This window comes from Martes martes (genome assembly GCF_963455335.1).
Source record: "Martes martes genome assembly, chromosome: 5".
NCBI classification, from domain to species: Eukaryota; Metazoa; Chordata; class Mammalia; order Carnivora; family Mustelidae; genus Martes; species Martes martes.
This window is the reverse complement of record NC_137892.1, coordinates 17102188-17121987: the sequence shown is the minus strand read 5'-3', so window position 1 is coordinate 17121987 and position 19800 is coordinate 17102188. Positions and strand designations below refer to the sequence as shown.

General features: G+C 39.9%; 1 protein-coding gene and 1 pseudogene across 2 annotated transcripts in view; one reads left to right on the top strand and one right to left on the bottom strand.

Annotated features, from left to right (window-relative positions):
* Window positions 1–1042: 1042 nt before the first annotated feature.
* LOC308342707 (olfactory receptor 2Z1-like) lies at window positions 1043–6724 on the bottom strand (the record flags this gene model as incomplete). The annotated part of the gene is made up of 2 exons (XM_080803270.1): window positions 1043–2009; window positions 6657–6724. 2 exons carry the CDS (start codon window positions 6722–6724, stop codon window positions 1043–1045), a joined length of 1035 nt encoding a protein of 344 aa, XP_080659396.1.
* A 4588-nt stretch (window positions 6725–11312) lies between these two features.
* LOC308342706 (olfactory receptor 2M2-like) overlaps window positions 11313–19800 on the top strand; it is a 24612-nt pseudogene continuing 16124 nt past the window's right edge. The window contains exon 1 of the transcript in view: window positions 11313–11410. The product of the transcript in view is annotated as an olfactory receptor 2M2-like (transcript). The remainder of the gene's footprint in view (window positions 11411–19800) is intronic.

Sequence of the window (19800 nt, the reverse complement as noted above, 5' to 3'; positions counted from 1 at the left end):
AGACTAACATCCAGTGTAGGTTTTGAGGTAGAGTTGAGTGGTGAAGAGCTTGGAGGAGACATGTCATGGCCTATAATATGTATGACAGACTTTGGTGTTAGGTAGTAACTTGAAACCATGACCGTGAATGAGAGAGACTTGAGAGACTGTTGACTGAGAAAAGAAGGGTCTAGCACCAGGTTATCACTTAATGTGAAAGAGTGAGCCAGAGTAGGAGAAAAACCAGAAATGTGGTTTCACTACCAAAGGAAGAAAGATTTTCAAGGAGGAACTAATAACAGTGACAATGCTGTTGGAATTAGGTAAGAAATGTTCTTTGGGCTTGTCCATTCATTCAACAAATATTTATTAATGAGGGCACAATACTAAAAGTTAAAGCCTCAAATCCCTTGAATTGTACATTCTAACGGGAAAAAAAACCATGAAGTATGCAAATTGATTTAGAAAGAAATGGTGGAATGGGGTGAGGATATATTTTGGACAGGGTGGCCAATTGCAGGTATCTCTGATATAATCACATTTGAAAGTTTCTAAATGTAGTGCAGGAGAAAATCATGCAAAAATGTGAAGGAAAGCACCCAGGCATCAGGAAACCTGTGTTGAAGAACCACAAGCTAGAATTGTGCTTAGATATTCCGATCAACAGCAAGAGGGCCAGTGTAGCTGGAGGAGATGGATGAAGGATGTTTGGGAAAATAGCTGAAGATGAAGGACTTTGGGGATCTTTTGGAGAGAAGAGATGCCTTTGGACACTTAGTGACACAGAGATCTTGAATGATTGCTATTTTGAACAAGGGATGGTTGGAAAGAAGCCAGATTGGAGTTTGTTGAGGTGGGGGATAGGAGTGAGAAGTGGACACTGACAGTCTGGACAACTCTCTGAAGAGGAGGGCAGCAGCTGTAAGGGAATGAGGGGCAACCGCTCTCACTTGCCTTCATGTAGATTTGGGACTCTTGACTACTCATCTCAGAAGGAAATCCTAGAATAGACTCCTGGAGCCACAGTGACATCCTAGAGGAGGAGAACTATCTCTCCTGAGTTTTAAGCAGTCCTACCCACCCCACACTTCCCTATCACCTTCTTCATTGCTCCTGTCACTTCCTTATTCCTGAGACTGTAGATGATGGGGTTCAGCATGGGTGTGAGGACTGTATAAAAGACAGACACTACATCATCCTGGCCAGGAGAGTGGTAAGATGCGGGTAACATATAGGTATACACGAGGGGCCCATAGAAGAGGTTGACAACTGTTAAGTGGGAGGAACAGGTGGCTAGGGCCTTCTGACGCCCCTCCACAGAATGCATCCTAAGCACTGCTGCCAGAATGAGGGCATAGGAGGTGGTGATGAAGGCAATGGGCACCAGAAGGACCACCACACCTGTCACAAAGAGGACTTGCTCATAGGCAGCTGTGTCAGCACAGGCCAGCCTCAGCAGTGAAGGTACTTCACAGAAAAAGTGTGCAATCCTTCTTGAGCCACAATAGGGGAACTGCAGGGTCATTGCTGTCTGGATAGAGGCATTGAGGGACCCTCCCAGCCAGGAGGCAGCCACCATGAGCAGACAGGTCTGGCGACTCATGAGTGATGGGTAGCGCAGAGGGTTGCAGATGGCCACATAGCGGTCATAGGCCATGAGGGCCAGCAGGAGGCACTCAGCAGCCCCAAGGAACATGAAGAAAAACATTTGTGCCCCACAGCCCACAAATGAGATGCTAGTCCAGCCAAAAAGGAAGCCTGCTATCATCTTGGGGACAGTGACTGAGGTGAAGAAGATGTCCAGGAATGACAGCTGGCTGAGGAGGAAATACATGGGTGTGTGGAGCCGGGCATCAGCCCAGATCAGGAAGACCATGGCAGTGTTGCCAGCCATGGCTAGTGTGTAGATTATCACAACCATGCTGAAGAGGAACAGGTGAATCGGACTCTCATTAAAAAGGCTTGTGAGGACAAAGCCGATGGTGGAGGAGTGGTTCCAGGGCCCTCTGCCTGTCTCCTGCCAAGACTCACTGTGGGGAGGAAGGAAACAAACTCACCAATGGCTCAGAAGCATCCACTCTGAGTTAGAGAGGGGTGATGGATGAAAACAGCAAAGGGCAACAATTAAGTAAAGCTGGCACAGGGGCTGTGGGAATTCTTCCTCATATTCTTGCAAAATTTTATAGGCTTGGCATTATTTCATGATGAAAACCACTATAAAAGACTTGGCATGCAGCCAAAACAAAGCTCAGAAGGGAACTTCTAACATAAAATACCTGTGTTAAAAAAGGAGGAAAGACTGAAAACCAATGATCAAAGTTTCCATCTTAAAAAGCTAGAAAAAGAACCACAGCACATTAGAACACCCCGTGTTTTGTGGAATACACATGCTTAGCAGTGTTTCCAATAATTAAGTCAACAAATAAGTAAATATGCACACAGGACAAATTTTCAAAAACAAACACTTTCATGCCAAGTCTAAGGACTAGATCCACAAATATGTGAGTTATGTGGTTCAAAATTCTCATTGTAGATACGTGAGGATCCATGTGATGAATTTTTCTTAGAAATAGCTGACTGCCTTGATGGTGGCTGACAGGGTACATTTTATCAGTTAACATGGCTGTGCAGTGCCATCTTGACCTTGTCATCTTGACCCCCAGGCGTCCTAAACATGCCCTTTGTGCTCAGATGCAGTAACTGCTCTTAGGAAGATTTTTGGCAGTATGTTGTCCTTATCCTCATGCTATGACCTCATTTCAATGGATTTGCTATAGCAGTCTATTACCTTAGTAAGATCCCTTATGAACTTGTTTGATAGAGAATAGGCCTCTTTGTAAGTATTAACCTGTGAACTTCATGAGTATGTAAACCAGTTTTGGTAGTTGCCCCTGGAAGTATCTTCCTTAAAGTTCTCCTTTTTCAAATTACTTTTGTTGAGGTAATGTCAATTTCAATGGACATCAAATTAAGCTATGATGAGAAAGAAGTTACCCAAAGGCAGTTTTAGAAAGTATGGATGAGGGGCACCTGGGTGGCTCAGTGGATTAAGCTGCTGCCTTCAGCTCGGGTCATGATCTCAGGGTCCTGGGATCGAGCCCCACATCTGCCTCAGCATCCCTGCTGAGCAGAGAGCCTGCTTCCCCCTCTCTCTCTGCCTGACTCTCTGCCTACTTGTGATCTCTCTCTCTGTCAAGTAAATAAATAAAATCTTTAAAAAAAAAAAAGTATGGATGAGGGGATGAGCTCAGACCAAATGCACCACTGCAAGAGAGCCAGCAGAGATCTGCCCACCAGGCAAATTCCCAGACTTTGTGGCCTGCTGGCTTCCTTGGTTCTAGGATCCCAAATCCTAGGGAATGTTTCGAATTCTAGCTCATATTTCTGGGCTTGAGATACCAAATGACTTAGATGGAGAGAATGAAGATAAATAAAATGAATTTCCCCATGTTCCCATATGAGTTCAGAATATGAGAGAATGTTGGAGCTGGTTGACACCATTGGGTCACTGGCCTAGAGGGGTATGTAAGTGTTGTAGAGGTACCACATGTCAGAGATGTGACAGACTGTGGCCCTAATCTGCATGTCCTTCAGATTCACCAGCAGAGTCATGCAATCTATGGGTGATCTGCATTTCCAGTTTCCCTGAAACAAATTTCTGGGAGTGGGCCTTGAGCACCCATGCTTCTTAAGTCTCCCAGGCTAGTCTGACATATGGTCTGAGTTGAGATTCACTGCCCATAGCTTCTGAAGGAGCTTAGAATCCAGTGCTTGCCTAGGTCCCGCAAATAGGGCTCAGGTAGCCATGCTAGGAAAAGGTTTTCCTCAATGCTCATCCTGGCATTTCTTGCTATGCCAAGGGACCCATCTTATCTATCACCTTAAACTTCACCATTTCCAGGATGCTCATGCCAGGTTATACGGATTCCTTAGTGATGAATCAAATGTGTTCAGAGTATAGCAGGGCCCATCCCAAAGCTTCTTTCTCGAGCTGAGCACAAGAAGTTAATGCTGTTAAACTGAAACATTCAAGATGAGCTTTTAGTGAAGATGTGATATACTGCATCTATTTTCTTTTTTTCTTTTTTTTTTTTTTGCATCTATTTTCTGTATTTTATGATGCTTTGACATCTTGGGGTCTTTCAGTCCCTGGGAAGGGACTGTTCCTCTTAAGGGTGCTAATTCATAAAGATGATAAACAACTTGCAGTGGATAATGTCTTTGGTGTGAAAATGAATCAATCCTGAGCACATACCCTCTTCTGCCTCCATTTATCAGTCTGGAACAATATCCCTCTGCCATAATCATCCTAGGGACAGGTTCCAGACAACTAGAGACAACACCTGTGGATCAAAGCCCACCAAAATTATTCTAACTATCAAATCCTAAACCTGCTCATCTGTGCCTTACCCAGTCCTTCCTACAGAAATTATGTAAAAGCTTTTGCGTGTGCTTTCTCCTCATTCATTTTGCGTCCTGACCAACCCTGATGCTTCCTTCCCTCTAGGGCACTGCATAGTGTGGCATGCTTCCTCCTCTTGGGAACTGTAGAAAATTACCTTTTTAATGGCAATCATCTCCTGATCTATTCACTTCACCATAACATGACATAAAACGAGACTCTGGGTGCATTTGAAAACATTCCCCTTAAGAGAATTGTCTCATGTTTCCCCCGTTTTGTCATCTTGCAGACACAGCTTGTATTGTTTGGTGTCTCAAAAGTATCATAACCACTAGATTTTACATCTGGAGGAAACCTCATCCATCACCCCAATTTTATCCATACATAGTATGACCCTTGGTCAACACATTTTTGAACTTCCAGGACAGATCCCAAATCCTCCTAACTTCTAGAGCAGGCTTCCTCAGGCTTGGCACAAATGGCATTTTCCTATGGATAATTGTTTGCTATAAGAGGCTATCCTGTGCACCGCAGTGTATTCAGCAACATCTCTAGACTGTCCCACTAGATGCCAATAGTACTCCCTCCCAGTTGTGACAAAAAAAAAAAAAAATGTCTGCAGACATTGCCAAATGTTCCCTGCTGGGAAAAATCACCTCTGACTGGAGACCTCTTTCCTAGGGCATTATTATCAGTTACTTTTCTTTCCTTTGCTTCCTTTTCCACCAAGGCAAATAAAAGAGAAAAGGAACTCACATGTTTTCAATCTGTAATCATTTGACCCAGAGTTGTCTGAATGTCCTTTGCAGATTTTACTAAGTTCAAGCCATTGCGATTAAGGATCTAGTCTCTAGAGTTAGGTTGCTTGGGTTCAAGACCCAGCTTCACTACCTCTACAACTTAGACTACTCAGCTTCAAGCTCCTTGTCTCAGAATTGTTAGATCTGTTTGAGGCATTAAGTGGTTAATACCTGTAGAGTGCTTGGGGTACAGCTAGGCAGGAATTACACACCGGTTTGTCAGCTGCTATTAACACCACAACTCTTATTACCACTTTTATGACCCCGAGCCTCTGCTTATCTCTTTCTATAAAATGGGGTCATGATACTTGCTTCTCAGGGTTGTTGTGAGTATTGAATTAGAAAAATGTTGAGGTTGTGCCTTTTGCATAATAGGTATTCAGTAAATATTAGGATACTTCCCTTCCTCACTTAAACAAATTAGTTTTGCAAAAATAATCATACTGTCGATAATTGTACTCACCTGCAAAGAGCTCCTAGTCTCTCCCACTTGGAGATTTCCCTTCTACAAATTTTATTCTCAGAAATCTTGGAAGGGGTTGTGTTTGTTGTGATGGGGAGGGCTTCTCCACTGAAAACCTAGACTGAGTATTACTTATGACTAAGGACTCTGTCCTTTCCTTGTGTTATATTTCTCCACAGAAAACACTTCGCATGGTCCCTGGTCAATGCTTATGGGATGTGTGTGGTGAATAAATGAAAGAAAACACAACTGCGCCCACATAAACACGATTACCTATGTGGCTGTTTTTGGTATTGCCAACTGAGTTCAATACCCCTTTGTGGGGCTGTGCATAAGCAATGGTTCTTAGAAATTATTGATTGTCCTGGCACTATTGATTTTTCTTTTTGCAGCAGTTTCTCATTATTAACACACACACAGACACACAGACACACAGACACACACACACACACATTTGCATTGCAGTGTATGAAGTACATGTGTGTGCATGTCTCAGAATAATTATTTAGGGTGAATATATTAGGCTGGAGGAAGAGGATATGTTTTTCTATTCCTGCTACCTCTAGCTTGTGTAGCTCTGAACTAGTACACAGCAGGCATCAAAAAACCACTAAAATTAACAAAAAAGGGATCTTTAATGTAAACAACATACTTTATGTTGTCAGATATTTCTAGAACTAGTCTTTCTTCTCTATTCTATGATTTATCTGTAATGGTATGATATTTTCTATCCCCCTACAGTTTAACTGTTTTTTTTTTCTTTTTAAAGTAAAGCACAGCCTTGGTTTTTATAATTCAAGATATCTCATTTATGGAGAAAGACTCTGCATAAAAACAAAAACAAAAAACAAAAACCCCCAAATCAAACAACTGTCAGATTGTCAGAGATTTTAAATGGTGGAAAATTTGACAGAGTTGTGGAATTGCCCATTGTCAAATGGGCTGCATGAATGGGGGCGACGGTTTTAAATTACTTCCCCCTTTCTTGACCTCCCAACTTTCCCTCACTCACCTCACATTGTCCCAATGTGCAGTTTCCATCAAGACACTGTCTCTTGTTGACTTTTCTCCTTCTTCCATGTCCTTCCAGGGCTCCACGTTGTGGCTCAGAAATGAAACAATCCCCTGGGGAGTCCACATGGAAGTCTGTGAAAGCTGAGTCCATACATCCATCTCCTTTCAACAAGACACCTCTGAAAGTTTCCCATTTCCTCCTTAGAGCCTGTTTTCCACAGCATACCTTAATCACCTTTACTATAAATAGGGTGAGCTGCTGCCTGTTTCTCACTCTCCTTTATCCACTTCAGAATGCTGTGACTGCAAAGCTTTTGTAACTGAATTTGCCCTATTTTCTTACCCAAAGAGTATGATTGCAGTCCTTCATAGATCAGTGCTCATGATGTAACTCTTTTTGACACTTACAGGATATGCGTGCTGGGATGACACGTTACTTAGCCCCCAAACTTCAAATCCCAGATAATGTAATGGCATTTAGATTTGGCCCCCAAATCTGCACATCAGAGTTATCTGAGGAGATTCCAAAAATACTAATGTACATGCCTCATCTTCAGAATTAGTGATTTAATTGGTCTGTGATATGTTCAGATCTTCGGAAGGCTTAAAAGGCTTCCAGGTGATTCTAATCTGCAGACTAATCTGGAAACACTGAATAGGGATTTCACAGAGGAATGACAGATATGCCAACTGTTGACACCCAGATCTCCTTAGACCAGAATGTGGTTTCTAGATCAGTAGCATCAGCTGCTTCATCAAAATGCAAATCCTGAGAACCCACAGAGAACTATCAAATCAGAAACACTGGGTAGTCGCTCAGAACTGCTTTAACAAGACCTCCAGTTGGTTCAGTGTTTGCTAAAGTTTGAGAACCCTTCTAGCACACAGACTGTCAACCAGGGTGATTTTGCCTCCCTGAACCCAGGGATATTTGTCAATGGCTGAAGACAGTTTTGGTTCTTATAACTCAGAAGAAGGGTTGGTGTATAGTGAGAAGAAGCCAGGGATTCTGCTAAACATCCTACAGCGCGCAGGATAGCCCCCGAACAGAACATTAACCAGCCCCAAATGTCCATAGTGCCAAGATTGGTGCTGTGTTGTTGAATGATTAAGTGAATGAACATGACTCATGATAGAAGTGAAGGGAAAGACCAAAGCTCATACAGTTCACTAAAGGAGGTGCTTTTAAAGTAGTGAAAATTAAGCAGTGAAAATTCACATCTAGTTAGAGCATCAAAACCACCTTAGCCTGGATGTCATAGGATCCAAAGAGACATAGGTGTTTCCTAAGCAGTGGACAGCTTGGCACAAACAGCAAATTCTTCAGGTGAGTAGTTAGGTTTGTGAGATGTGCACAGAAGCACTGGCAGGTATTTTTCTTTTATTACACGGGGTGGTGGTGGGCTTTCATGGATGTGACTCAGACTCTTTGAGAGTAAAACTGCCGCCATGTGGTCTCTTGCTGTTGGCTTGATTTACGGATGAACAACCCAAAGTTCTGCTGACTTATTTGACATTCTGTAGCCACAGGCAAAATCTGAACTCAGTGCTGGGGAGACAAGGAGAGTGTCTTGACCTGTGAGCACTTTTGTTACCTGTTGAGACAGGTCAGGGGGTTGGAGTGGCTGGGGGAGAGAAAAGACTCTCTTTGTTCCACAACTTAACATGGTGTTGGGATTTCATCTGGATACACAAATGGTTTTAATAGTTTTACCCACTAGGCTGCTATGTGCCAGAACTGTGCTTAGTGTGCTAAATACATGTGTTCTAGGTAGGCATATTATCTGCATTTTATAGAGTAAAAATCCAAGATTCAGAGATAACAGACACAAGAATGGAGGGTTCAAATCCAGTCTAACCAGAAGCCACTACTTGTTGCACCATGTCATTTTGTTTTGACAACATTCTGACAGCTCTCTAAAATCTCACCTCTTTAAAACTGGTGCTCAGCTGGCCATGAAAAGCCAGTGTAACTCAACTGATAAGTTGTAGAAATGCCAGTTTGTAGACCTACTTTAACTATAAGCTGAGTGATTTGTAGACTGTGCTAAATAGATGTTTCTTTAGATGTTTCCTAGATGTTTCCACCTAGGAAACATCTAAAGAAACTTGTTATGTACCATCAGGAGAAAAGACGATGGAGGGCAATTAACCACACTTCTTAGTTCTCCTACACTAGCACTTTAACAAAGTCCTTATGATTAATGGATATAAAATAGGATGCCCCAGTGGATATGTTGCTGTCTTCTAAAATAACTGATTGAAGAATGCTGTGGCTTCTCATCCTTTGGAATTCTTTACAAATGGGGGAGCAAGCTCCTTACCTGTGCAGACACCTGAGGCCCTGAAGTTGGACAGGATGTTTTCCAAAATGGACAGCCAGTGATTCTATCCTTGATGGCACCTAAGCATTGCCCAAGGTTTTCTGTGCAGGCCATTAAGTAGCTTCAGAAAGGAGACATGATATAGATTGAAAAGAATTCTAAATAAACGCAAGTGTCAAGGTCTGAGATAAAGTTCATGGTTTCTGGACAAGTGGTGGCTCCTATGGAAAAAGACGTGAATACTTCCTCACCCATAATGCAGTGTATACAGGGGCTCTAGGGCCCCCACACTGGTGTTTCAAAGCTCCATATACACAGGGTATTTGTGGGCGGGCTTAGACACCATTGGTTAGATCAACATAGCTCATCTCTGTGTCTGGGGGAAACTGTTCCCCAGTCACAGAGATGTGAAAAAACACATCTCCCTTCTTTCCTCCCTTCTTCCCTTCAACATTTCTATCTCTCTTCCTCCCTCCTATCTTCCCTTCCTTCAAAATATCTACTGAATTTGATTTTAGTTATAACTTTTTTTGGTCCTATTGCCCTAATGGGTTTTTGTTCCTCAGTTCTAAAAGTAATCACAATGGGAAGCAAACTAATATTTCTTTATCTCCCATTTTGTATTAAGCATTTAACACATTATCTCAATTCATCCTCATACTAATATAACAAAAATGATAATAGATCATTATTGTACAGAGGAAAAAACAAAAATTCAGAAGGTTAACTAGCTTAGTGTTTAAGGTTGTCATGGGGTATGATCCCAGGTATGTGTCATGGTGAAGCTATGACCTCCTTGGTCGACCACGTGGCCAGAATGTACTATGTGCACTCTGCCAGCCCTTGATAGTATAGGAATTTTGGCTATGTTAATGTGCACAGATCCTTTCACAACATGGCTATTTGGTGGTTATGTCTACACAGGCCTAAGAAGCTGATACTTTGGATTGAATTGAGTGAAAACAATGAAGTTGGTATATTTCTCAACAAAATTAATTAGATATCTGTGTTCTAAACAATAAATGAAACATTCTCTCTGAAGATTATAAAAAAGATTACAAAATATGGTCCACATCCAATATCTCATTCTTCGATTACTTCACTTTTTCTTTAGGCAGTTGTATGTCAGAGAGTCAAATGTTTGCTGCTGCTATTGCATATGCACAGATCTCAAAGATAAGATTGTTGTGTTCTCAGAATTTATAATCTCCATTAATCACCAACAGAGTGAGGTGAATGCTATTATCCCATTTTGCAGAGATGGAAATTGAGGCTCCAAAAGAAAAAGATTTTGTCCAGGAGTACTGACTTTGGGATCAGAAATGGCTCCCCCATCTGCCAATTTTATTCATATTTTAACCAGATCAAAACCTATTTTGTTGTGGAAGAATTCTTATTCATTCATTCTTGCCCTTACTCATTCAAAGCACATTTATTCTCTACTGATCCTAGCCTGATGCAATGTTGGTCTTCTGACTCCTAGAGCTGGAAGTTACTTGTCAAACATTATACTTTTGATCCTATGAGATCGAATAGCAACCATTGCATTTTTCTTTTAGCATTTATATATTGAGATCTTGACTGTTGCAAGGTTCCAAGTGCTCAAATAATCCTGGAGAGCGTGTAAGCGGAGGGCCCTGGAGAAAGAATCTTTTCCTTCACCAAGCATAGAACTCAGCAGGCTAATTTCTGTGCTTCACTGACCACTGCTCTACTACTCTACCAGAGAAGGCACATCCAGCAACTGTGGTATCTATGCACACTGATGTCACCATGGATTTTGAGTGGGAAATGAAATAATATGAGTTTATTTTCCCAAAGTGCATGACCTTTTTGTTCAGCCTCATTGTCAAAATTTCCTTTATATTTAAAGTGCTATGCGCAGCACCATAGCTAAGACCATGAAGTCAGTTTTTCTTTGCTATGCTTTCTCTATTCCCTCATATTTCTTCTTACTTTATTATGGTTCTTCTATCCTCAGCTTCAGCTAACCTCAGTCTTCATCATCATGAACTAACCTGAGATCCAGGAACTGTTAGTGAGATGAAAGTGCTTTAACAGGCTTCAGGCATACTGCTCTCTACCCACTGAATAGTACCCCTGAATAACCCACCTATACCTGACTTATGTGTAAGGCTATGACTAACATCAGGGAAATCCCTGTTTACTGCTTTGTACTTGATTCTCCCTGGTACCTCTGGTCTTCATATATGATCTTACTCTTTGTGTATCCAACAACGCTTATTAAGTGTCTCCAAGACTGGACTTGTATTTTGAGTCATGGACTACATCCTCGAGCTGTTCTAGTCTGGTAGGAATCACAAGACAATATGCCACAAGATCATATGATCCAGTTCTCTGCATATGAAAAGTCCAAGTTACCTGATGAGAAGGCTGTTTTGGTGCATTCCAGAGTCTCCTTGGGCTGGTAATAAAAAAGCTTATGTCCAGCCAGTCTTCTCAAAAACTACTGTATATATTTAAGGTGCACAATTTGATGATTTTATATATTTATACATTGTGAAATGATCACCACAATCAAGCTAATTAGCTAAGTAGCAATATTGTTACCTATAGTTACCATTATTCATTAGAACTGCAGAATTTATTGATCTTGCATAACGGAAACCTATGTCTCTTGACCAACATCTCCATCCTCACCCCCAGCTCCTATGACCCAGCAAAAACATTTCTAAGTATTTATCCAAAGGAATTGAAATTAGGATCTTTATAAAAAAATATTTATTTATTTATTTATTTGACAGACAGAGAGAGAGCACAAGCAGGTGGAGTGGTAGATAGAGTGAGAGGGAGAAGCGGGCTCCCCGAAGAACAAGGGGAGCCCAGTGTGGGATTTGATCCCAGGGCCCTGAGATATGACCTGAGGTGAAGGCAGTCACAACCAACTAAGCCACATAGGTATCTGAAGTTAGGATCTTGAAGAGACACCTGTACTCCTGTGTTCATTGCAGCATTCTTCACAATAGTGAAGATATGGAAGCAATCTAAACATCAGTTGGGTGAAAGGGTTAAAAAATGTGCTTTATGGGGCGCCTGGGTGGCTCAGTGGGTTAAAGCCTCTGCCTTCAGCTCAGGTCATGATCCCAGGGTCCTGGGATCGAGCCCCACATCGGGCTCTCTGCTCAGCAGAGAGCCTGCTTCCTCCTCTCTCTCTCTCTCTCTGCCTGCCTCTCTGCCTACTTGTGATCTCTGTCTGTCAAATAAATAAATAAAATCTTTAAAAAAAAATGTGCTTTATATACACAATGAAGTATCCAGTCATAATCTTGCTTTCTCCATTTACTTATATATTCCCTGGTTTGTTCTTTTTTTTTTTTAAGATTTTATTTTTAAGCAATGTCTACACCCAATACAGGGCTCAAACTCACAACCCTGAGATTAAGAGTCATGTGTTCCACTAACTGTGTCAGCCAGGCACCCACTTGGTTTGCTCTTAATAGGACAGATCAGCTTAGGAGGGAGTAACAAAATCAGCTCTGTCTTCTGTAATTGCATACTCACACATTTTAAACACTGTCTTTACAAGCCTGTTTTCCATTGCCCTTCAATACATCCCCTCTCCCCTCAATAAACCTTAATTTCTTTAAAAACAATGTCTAAATATTTTAAAAGTTTATTTAAATTCAGTTAATTAGCATATAGAGTATCATTAGTTTCAGAGGTAGAGTTTAGTGATTCATCAGTTGCATAGAACACCCAGTGCTCATTATATCAAGTGCCCTCCTTAATATTCATCACCCAATTACCCCATTCTCCATCTCCTTCCCATCCAGCAACCCCTTAGTTTGTTTCCTATGATTCAGAGTCTCACGGCTTGTCTCCCTCCCTGATTTCATCTTATTTTATTTTTCCCTCCCTTCTCCTATGATCATCTGTTTTATTTCTTAAATTCCACACATGAGTGAAATATGTGATAATTATCTTTATCTGACTGACTTATTTTGCTTAGCATAATACCCTCTAGTTCCATCCATGTTGTTGCAAATGATAAGATTTCATTTTTTTGATAGTGGAGAAAAAAAAATATGTATATGTATGTGTGTGTGTGTGTGTGTGTGTGTGTGTGTATAATCACAGTCTTCTATATCCATCCATCTGTGGATAGATATCTAGGTTCTTAACATATTTTTCCTATTCTGAAAAACAATGCCTAAATAATTTTTGATGATGATAGAAGCAATGGTGACTTCTGGGCTTTTGAATTACAAATTAAAAAAAAATTCTTCTATTGCATAATTTGCCTTATATAGCTTATGATAGCTTATATGTCCCTGATTATTTACCTTACTTGTACCTATTCCAATTGTCCTCCTCCCATTTTGGCATTACCAGCTTTCTGAACTTGTGTCTACAACTCTTATATTTATTACTACTGGAATTCTTCACAGGTGAATGATTAAACACTCCTATATAAAATACAGTGACTCTAAGGGTGCTGAGGTGATGCAGTAGGTTGAGTGTCCAAGTCTTGGTTTCAGCTCAGGTTGTGATCTCTGGGTGGTGGGATAGGGTCCTGTCTCAGACATGTGCTCAGTGTGGAGGTGTGGAGTCTGCTCCAGATTCTCTCTCCCTCTCCCTCTGCCCTTCCTGCTCATAATCTCTCTCTTTCTAAAATAAATAAATAAATCTCAAAAAAATAGAGTGATTGCTGTATTTTTCATATATATTGAAATATTTTTGTTACTGTGATATTTTAAAATCTGCCTTATAAGACATTTGATCACTTCTATTATTATTTTGAATGCCAACAATATTAATAGTTACCATTTGTTGTGTACCTACCACCATGTGTCAGTCATTGGGCCATGATTTTTCATACCACCATATAAAGTATGGATAATTACATCTGTGGGTCACATGGAGGTCTGGAAAATTCAAGCAACTTTCTTAAGGCTGAACTATTAACAAGAAGCAGAGCCAAGATTTTAAGCAAGGAATGTCATTCCCCAAAGCTTCATTTGGTTAAGGGCCTGTTTTCTAACATATGAGTCTAGAATGTCTTCAGGAGTTGTCATTGTGTTTACATTTCCCAAATCAAGTCAGAAAACACTAATTTTACCACCAGTGAAAGCCATTTACTCAAATGGTTAGGAAAGAATTGAGAGTTTTCAAGAGTAATAACTCCATTCTGACTTCAGCTGAATAGTTTAAGAGCTAGAGTGTTCAGGTCCATAAAACCCTTTAGAACAGTAGATGGTTGAAAAAGCTGAGGATACACCAAGTGCTGATTTTTGAAATAAAACCATAGGTGCAGCAACTCCTAAGTACTGTTTTAAATACCAAACCAGGGGTGCCTGGGTAGCTCAGTGGGTTAAGCCTCTGCCTTGGGCTCAGGCCCTGATCCTAGGATTAAGCCCCACATCAGGCTCTCTGCACAGTGGGGAGCCTGCTTCCCCCTCTCTCTCTCTGCCTGCCTCTCTGCCTACTTGTGATCTCTGTCTGTTGAATAAATAAATAAAAAAAATCTTTAAAAAAATATCAAACCAAAAATTTTGCATACATAAATTTTGTGTATACATTCAAACTTTGCTTGTAGCTGCATAAATTAACAAACATTTAGAAAACATTTTGATCTATTAGTTTCATTTCTGGAAATGTGTGCTAAAGCAATTATTAATAAGGACAGTACTCTGTGTGCATAAATATATTCTATATAGTTTAGCCTATATTAGAATAAAATGGTGTAAAAACAAATGCTTAGCTATAGAGAAATAGGAAAATAAATTTTGTTAGTTTTACCTTATGGAGTATCAATCCTTTGAAAGTGACTTTTACTTAAAATGTGTAGCAACAGTCCACTATCTGGAATTCAAATGAAAGCTTAATAATAAAAATGAATAATTAAAAAATGTGTAGCAATGTTAAGGAATCTTATGAAAATAATGCAGTCATAAAGTAGAATATAAAACTATAATTCCAATGATAAAATTTTATATTTTATACAGAAAAGAAATGAAAGAGAGATTTATATCTTGAGATGATGGGTGATGGGTTATTCTTTTACCTTTTATTTCCATTTTTATTACCATAATGCTTATTAAGTGGTAAATACAGTAATATAAACTATCTTCAGTCAATCAACCATTAATTATATTTAAGATGTCAGGCTGTTTAGCTGGACTTAACTACAATTATAATTTTCCAGAAAAGGTGTTTTTGCTTTAGCTCATCCCTAAGGAATTGAAGAGAACTTAAAGCTAGTTTTCATACTCTCTTACATTGAAGAGAACTCAGATAATTATTTTTGTATATTTGTATGAAATTGCTTTTCCTACTTTGAATTAATGGTGGGGAAGACAAAACTCCAGAAAGGTGAAACAATTTTCTTTGGTGATTCAGGCTTTCTATAGAGAACTGAGAATCTGTCAGTGGTAGCTCTGAACCATAGAAACATTCCCTTGGCAGATAACACAAATTCAAGATGATCAGCTCTCACTGAGAATCATGGTGTGGAGGGCATTATTAGAACAGACCCGTGGGACCCACCACCACTGAGGACCTGGGGGACTCTAACTCAGAGTTCCAAGGCCCTCCTGGGGTATCTGTATAATTAGAGAACTTACTACATGTTGATGCTTTCATATGGATAATTATGTGATTAAAAAAATTGAAGTATAATAACATATCGTTATATTATTCTCATGTGTACAATATAATGATTTAACAATTCTGTACATTTCTTAGTGCTCATCTATTTAACCCAGCTCCACCTCCCCTCTGCAGCCACCATTTTGTTCTCTATATTTAAGAGTCTGGATCCCCCCCCCCCCTTTTTGTCTTTTTTAAGTTGTTTTGTTTCTTAAATTTCACCTATGAGTGAAATCACATAGTATTTGTCTTTCTCTGGCTGACTTACTTCACTTAGCATAATAACATCTAGGTATGCAATGTTGTTGCAAATGGCAAGATTTCATTCTTTTCTATGGCTAGGTAATAGTGTGTGTGTGTGTGTGTGTGTGTGTGTGTGTGTGTCTCACATCTTTGTCCATTCATCTATTGATGAACACTTGAATTGTTCCATATTTTGACTATTGTAAATAATGCTGTAATAAACATAGGTATATATATATATTTTTGAATTAGTGTTTTCATTTTGGGGGGTAAGTATCCACTAATGGAATTAATGGATTGTATGATCTATTTTTAATTTTTAAGGAACTGCTTTAATTTTTTCCACAGTGGCTATATTAGGTAACATTTCCAACAAAGTGCACAAGGGTTTATTTTTCTGCATTTTCACCAACACTAGTTTTTTTTTTTTCTAAATGTATATTTAATCATGTTTTTATTATGTTCTCTCTTTATAATTATATAAACACCACATGGGCAGAGAATTCATCTCTCTTATTACTTTATTTTTTTAATTTAAGTTCAATTAACCAACATAAAGTACATTATTTGTTTTTGATATAATGTTCAATGATTCATTAGTTGCATATAACACCAGTGCTCATCAAATCACGTGCCCTAGTTCATGCCCATCACCCAGTTTCCCCATCCACCCATGCTCTTCCCCATCTGCAAACCTCACTTTGTTTCCCTGTGTCCAGAGTATCTCATGGTTTTACTCCCCCTCTAATTTCTTCCCATTCAGTTTTCCCTCCCTTCCTCTAATGTCCTCTATCCTATTTCTTATATTCTAGACATGAGTGAAACCATATGATAATTGCCTTCCTCTGCTTGACTTATTTCACTGAGCATAATAGCTCCCAGTTCTATCTATATTGATGTAAATTGTAGGTATTCATCTTTTCTGATGGACTGAGTAATATTTCATTGTATATGAGCCACATTTTCTTTATCCATTCATCCGTTTGAAGGACATCTCAATACCTTCCACAGTTTGGCTATTTTGGATATTGCTGCTATGAACACTGGGATGCATGTGCTCCTTCTTATCCCTACATCTGTTTCTTTGGGGTAAACTAGTAGCACAATTGCTGGGTTGTAGGGTAGCTCTATTTTGTTTTTTTAAATTTAATTTCTTTTCAGAGTAACAGAATTCATTGTTTATGAGCCACACCTAGTGCTCCATGCAATACATGCCCTCCATAATACCCACCACCTGGTTCCTCTGACCTCCCACCCCCGCCCCTTCAAAACCCTCAGATTGTTTTTCAGAGTCCATAGTCTCTCATGGTACAACTCCCCCTTCAATTTCCCTCAACTCCCTTCTCCTCTCCATCTCCCCACGTCCTCCATGTTATTTGTTATGCTCCACAAATAAGTTAAACCATATGATACTTGACTCTCTCTGCTTGACTTATTTCACTCAGCATAATCCCTTCCAGTTCTGTCCATGTAGCTACAAAAGTTGGGTATTCGTCCTTTCTGTTGGAGGCATAATACTCCATAGTGTATATGGACCACATCTTCCTTATCCATTCATCCTTTGAAGGGCATCTTGGTTCTTTCCACAGTTTGGCGACCGTGGCCATTGCTGCGATAAACATTGGGGTACAGATGGCCCTTATCTTCACTACATCTGTATCTTTGGAGTAAATACCCAGTAGTGCAACTGCAGGGTCATAGGGAAGCTCTATTTTTAATTTCTTGAGGAATCTTCACACTGTTCTCCAAAGTGGCTGCACCAACTTTCATTCCCACCAACAGTGTAAGAGGGTTCCCCTTTCTCCACATCCTCTCCAACACATGTTGGTCCTGTCTTGCTAATTTTGGCCATTCTAACTGGTGTAAGGCGGTATCTCAATGTGGTTTTGATTTAAATCTCCCTGATGGCTAGTGATGATGAACATATTTTCATGTGTCTGACAGCCATTTGTATGTCTTCATTGGAGAAGTGTCTGTTCATGTCTTCTGCTCATTTTTTGACATGCTTATCTGTTTTGTGTGTGTTGAGTTTGAGTTCTTTATAGATCCTGGATATCAGTCTTTTGACCGTACTGTCATTTGCAAATATCTTCTCCCATTCCGTGGGTTGCCTCTTTGGTTTGTTGACTGTTTCCTTTGCTGTGCAGAAGCTTTTGATCTTGATGAAGTCCCAAAAGTTCATTTTCGCTTTTGTTTCCTTAGCTTTTGGAGACATATCTTGAAAGAGGTTACTGTGGCTGACATCAAAGAGGTTACTGCCTCTGTTCTCCTCTAGGATTCTGATGGATTCCTGTCTCATGTTGAGATCCTTTATCCATTTTGAGTTTATCTTTGTGTACGGTGTAAGAGAATCATCGAGTTTCATTCTTCTACATATAGCTGTCCAGTTTTCCCAGCACCATTTATTGAAGAGACTGTCTTTTTTCCACTGGATATTTTTTCCTGCTTTGTCGTAGATTATTTGACCATAGAGTTGAGGGTCCATATCTGGGTTCTCTACTTTGTTCCACTGGTCTATTTGTCTGTTTTTATGCCAGTACCATGCTGTCTTGGTGATCACAGCTTTGTAGTAAAGCTTGAAATCAGGTAACGTGATGCCGCCAGTTTTATTTTTGTTTTTCAATATTTCCTTAGCGATTCGGGGTCTCTTCTGATTCCATACAAATTTTAGGATTATTTGCTCCAGCTCTTTGGAATGGAATTTTGATCGGAATGGCATTAAAAGTATAGATTGCTCTAGGCAGTATAGACATTTTGACTATGTTTATTCTTCCTATCCAAGAGCTAGGAATGATCTTCCATCTTTTTGTGTCTTCTTTCATTTCTTTCATGAGTGTACTGTAGTTCCTTGAGTACAGATCCTTTACCTCTTTGGTTAGGTTTATTCCGAGATATCTTATGGTTCTTGGTGCTATAGTAAATGGAATCGATTCTCTAATTTGCCTTTCTGTATTTTCATTGTTAGTGTATAAGAAAGCCACTGATTTCTGGACATTGACTTTGTATCCTGCCATGTTGCTGAATTGCTGTATGAGTTCTAGAAGTTTGGGGGTGGAGTCTTTTGAGTTTTCCATATAAAAAATCATGTCATCTGTGAAGAGAGAGAGTTTGGCTTCTTCCTTGCCAATTTGGATATCTTTTATTTCTCTATGTTGTCTGATTGCTTCTGCTAGGACTTCTAATACTATGTTGAACAAGAGTGATGAGAGTGGGCATCCTTGTCGTGTTCCTGATCTCAACGGGAAGGCTGCAAGCTTTTTCCCATTGAGGATGATATTTGCTGTGGGTTTTTCATAGATAGATTTGATGAAGATCAAGAATGTTCCCTCTATCCTTATACTTTGAAGCGTTTTAATGAGGAACGGATGCTGGATTTTGTCAAATGCTTTTTCTGCATCGATTGAGAGGACCATGTGGTTCCTCTCTTCTCTAATTGATTTGTTCTATCACATTGATTGATTTGCAAATGTTGAACCACCCTTGTAACCCAGGGATGAATCCCACCTGGTCATGGTGGATAATCTTTTTAATGTGCTGTTGGATCCTGTTTGCTAGGATCTTGTTGAGAATCTTGGCATCCATATTCATCAGGGATATTGGTCTGAAGTTCTCCTTTTTGGTGGGGTCTTTGCCTGGTTTGGGGATCAGGGTAATGCTGGCTTCATAAAAAGAATCTGGAAGTTTTCCTTCTGCTTCAATTTTTTGAAACAGCTTCAGGAGAATAGGTGTTATTTCTTCTTTGAAAGTTTGATAGAATTCCCCGGGGAATCCGTCAGGTCCTGGGCTCTTGTTTTTTGGGAGGCTTTTGATCACTGCTTCTATATTGTTACAGATATCGGTCTATTCAGGTTGTCAATGTCTTCCTGGTTCAATTTTGGGAGTTTATAGTTTTCCAGGAATGCATCCATTTCATCTAGGTTGCTTAGCTTATTGGCATATAACTGTTGATAATAACTTCTGATGATT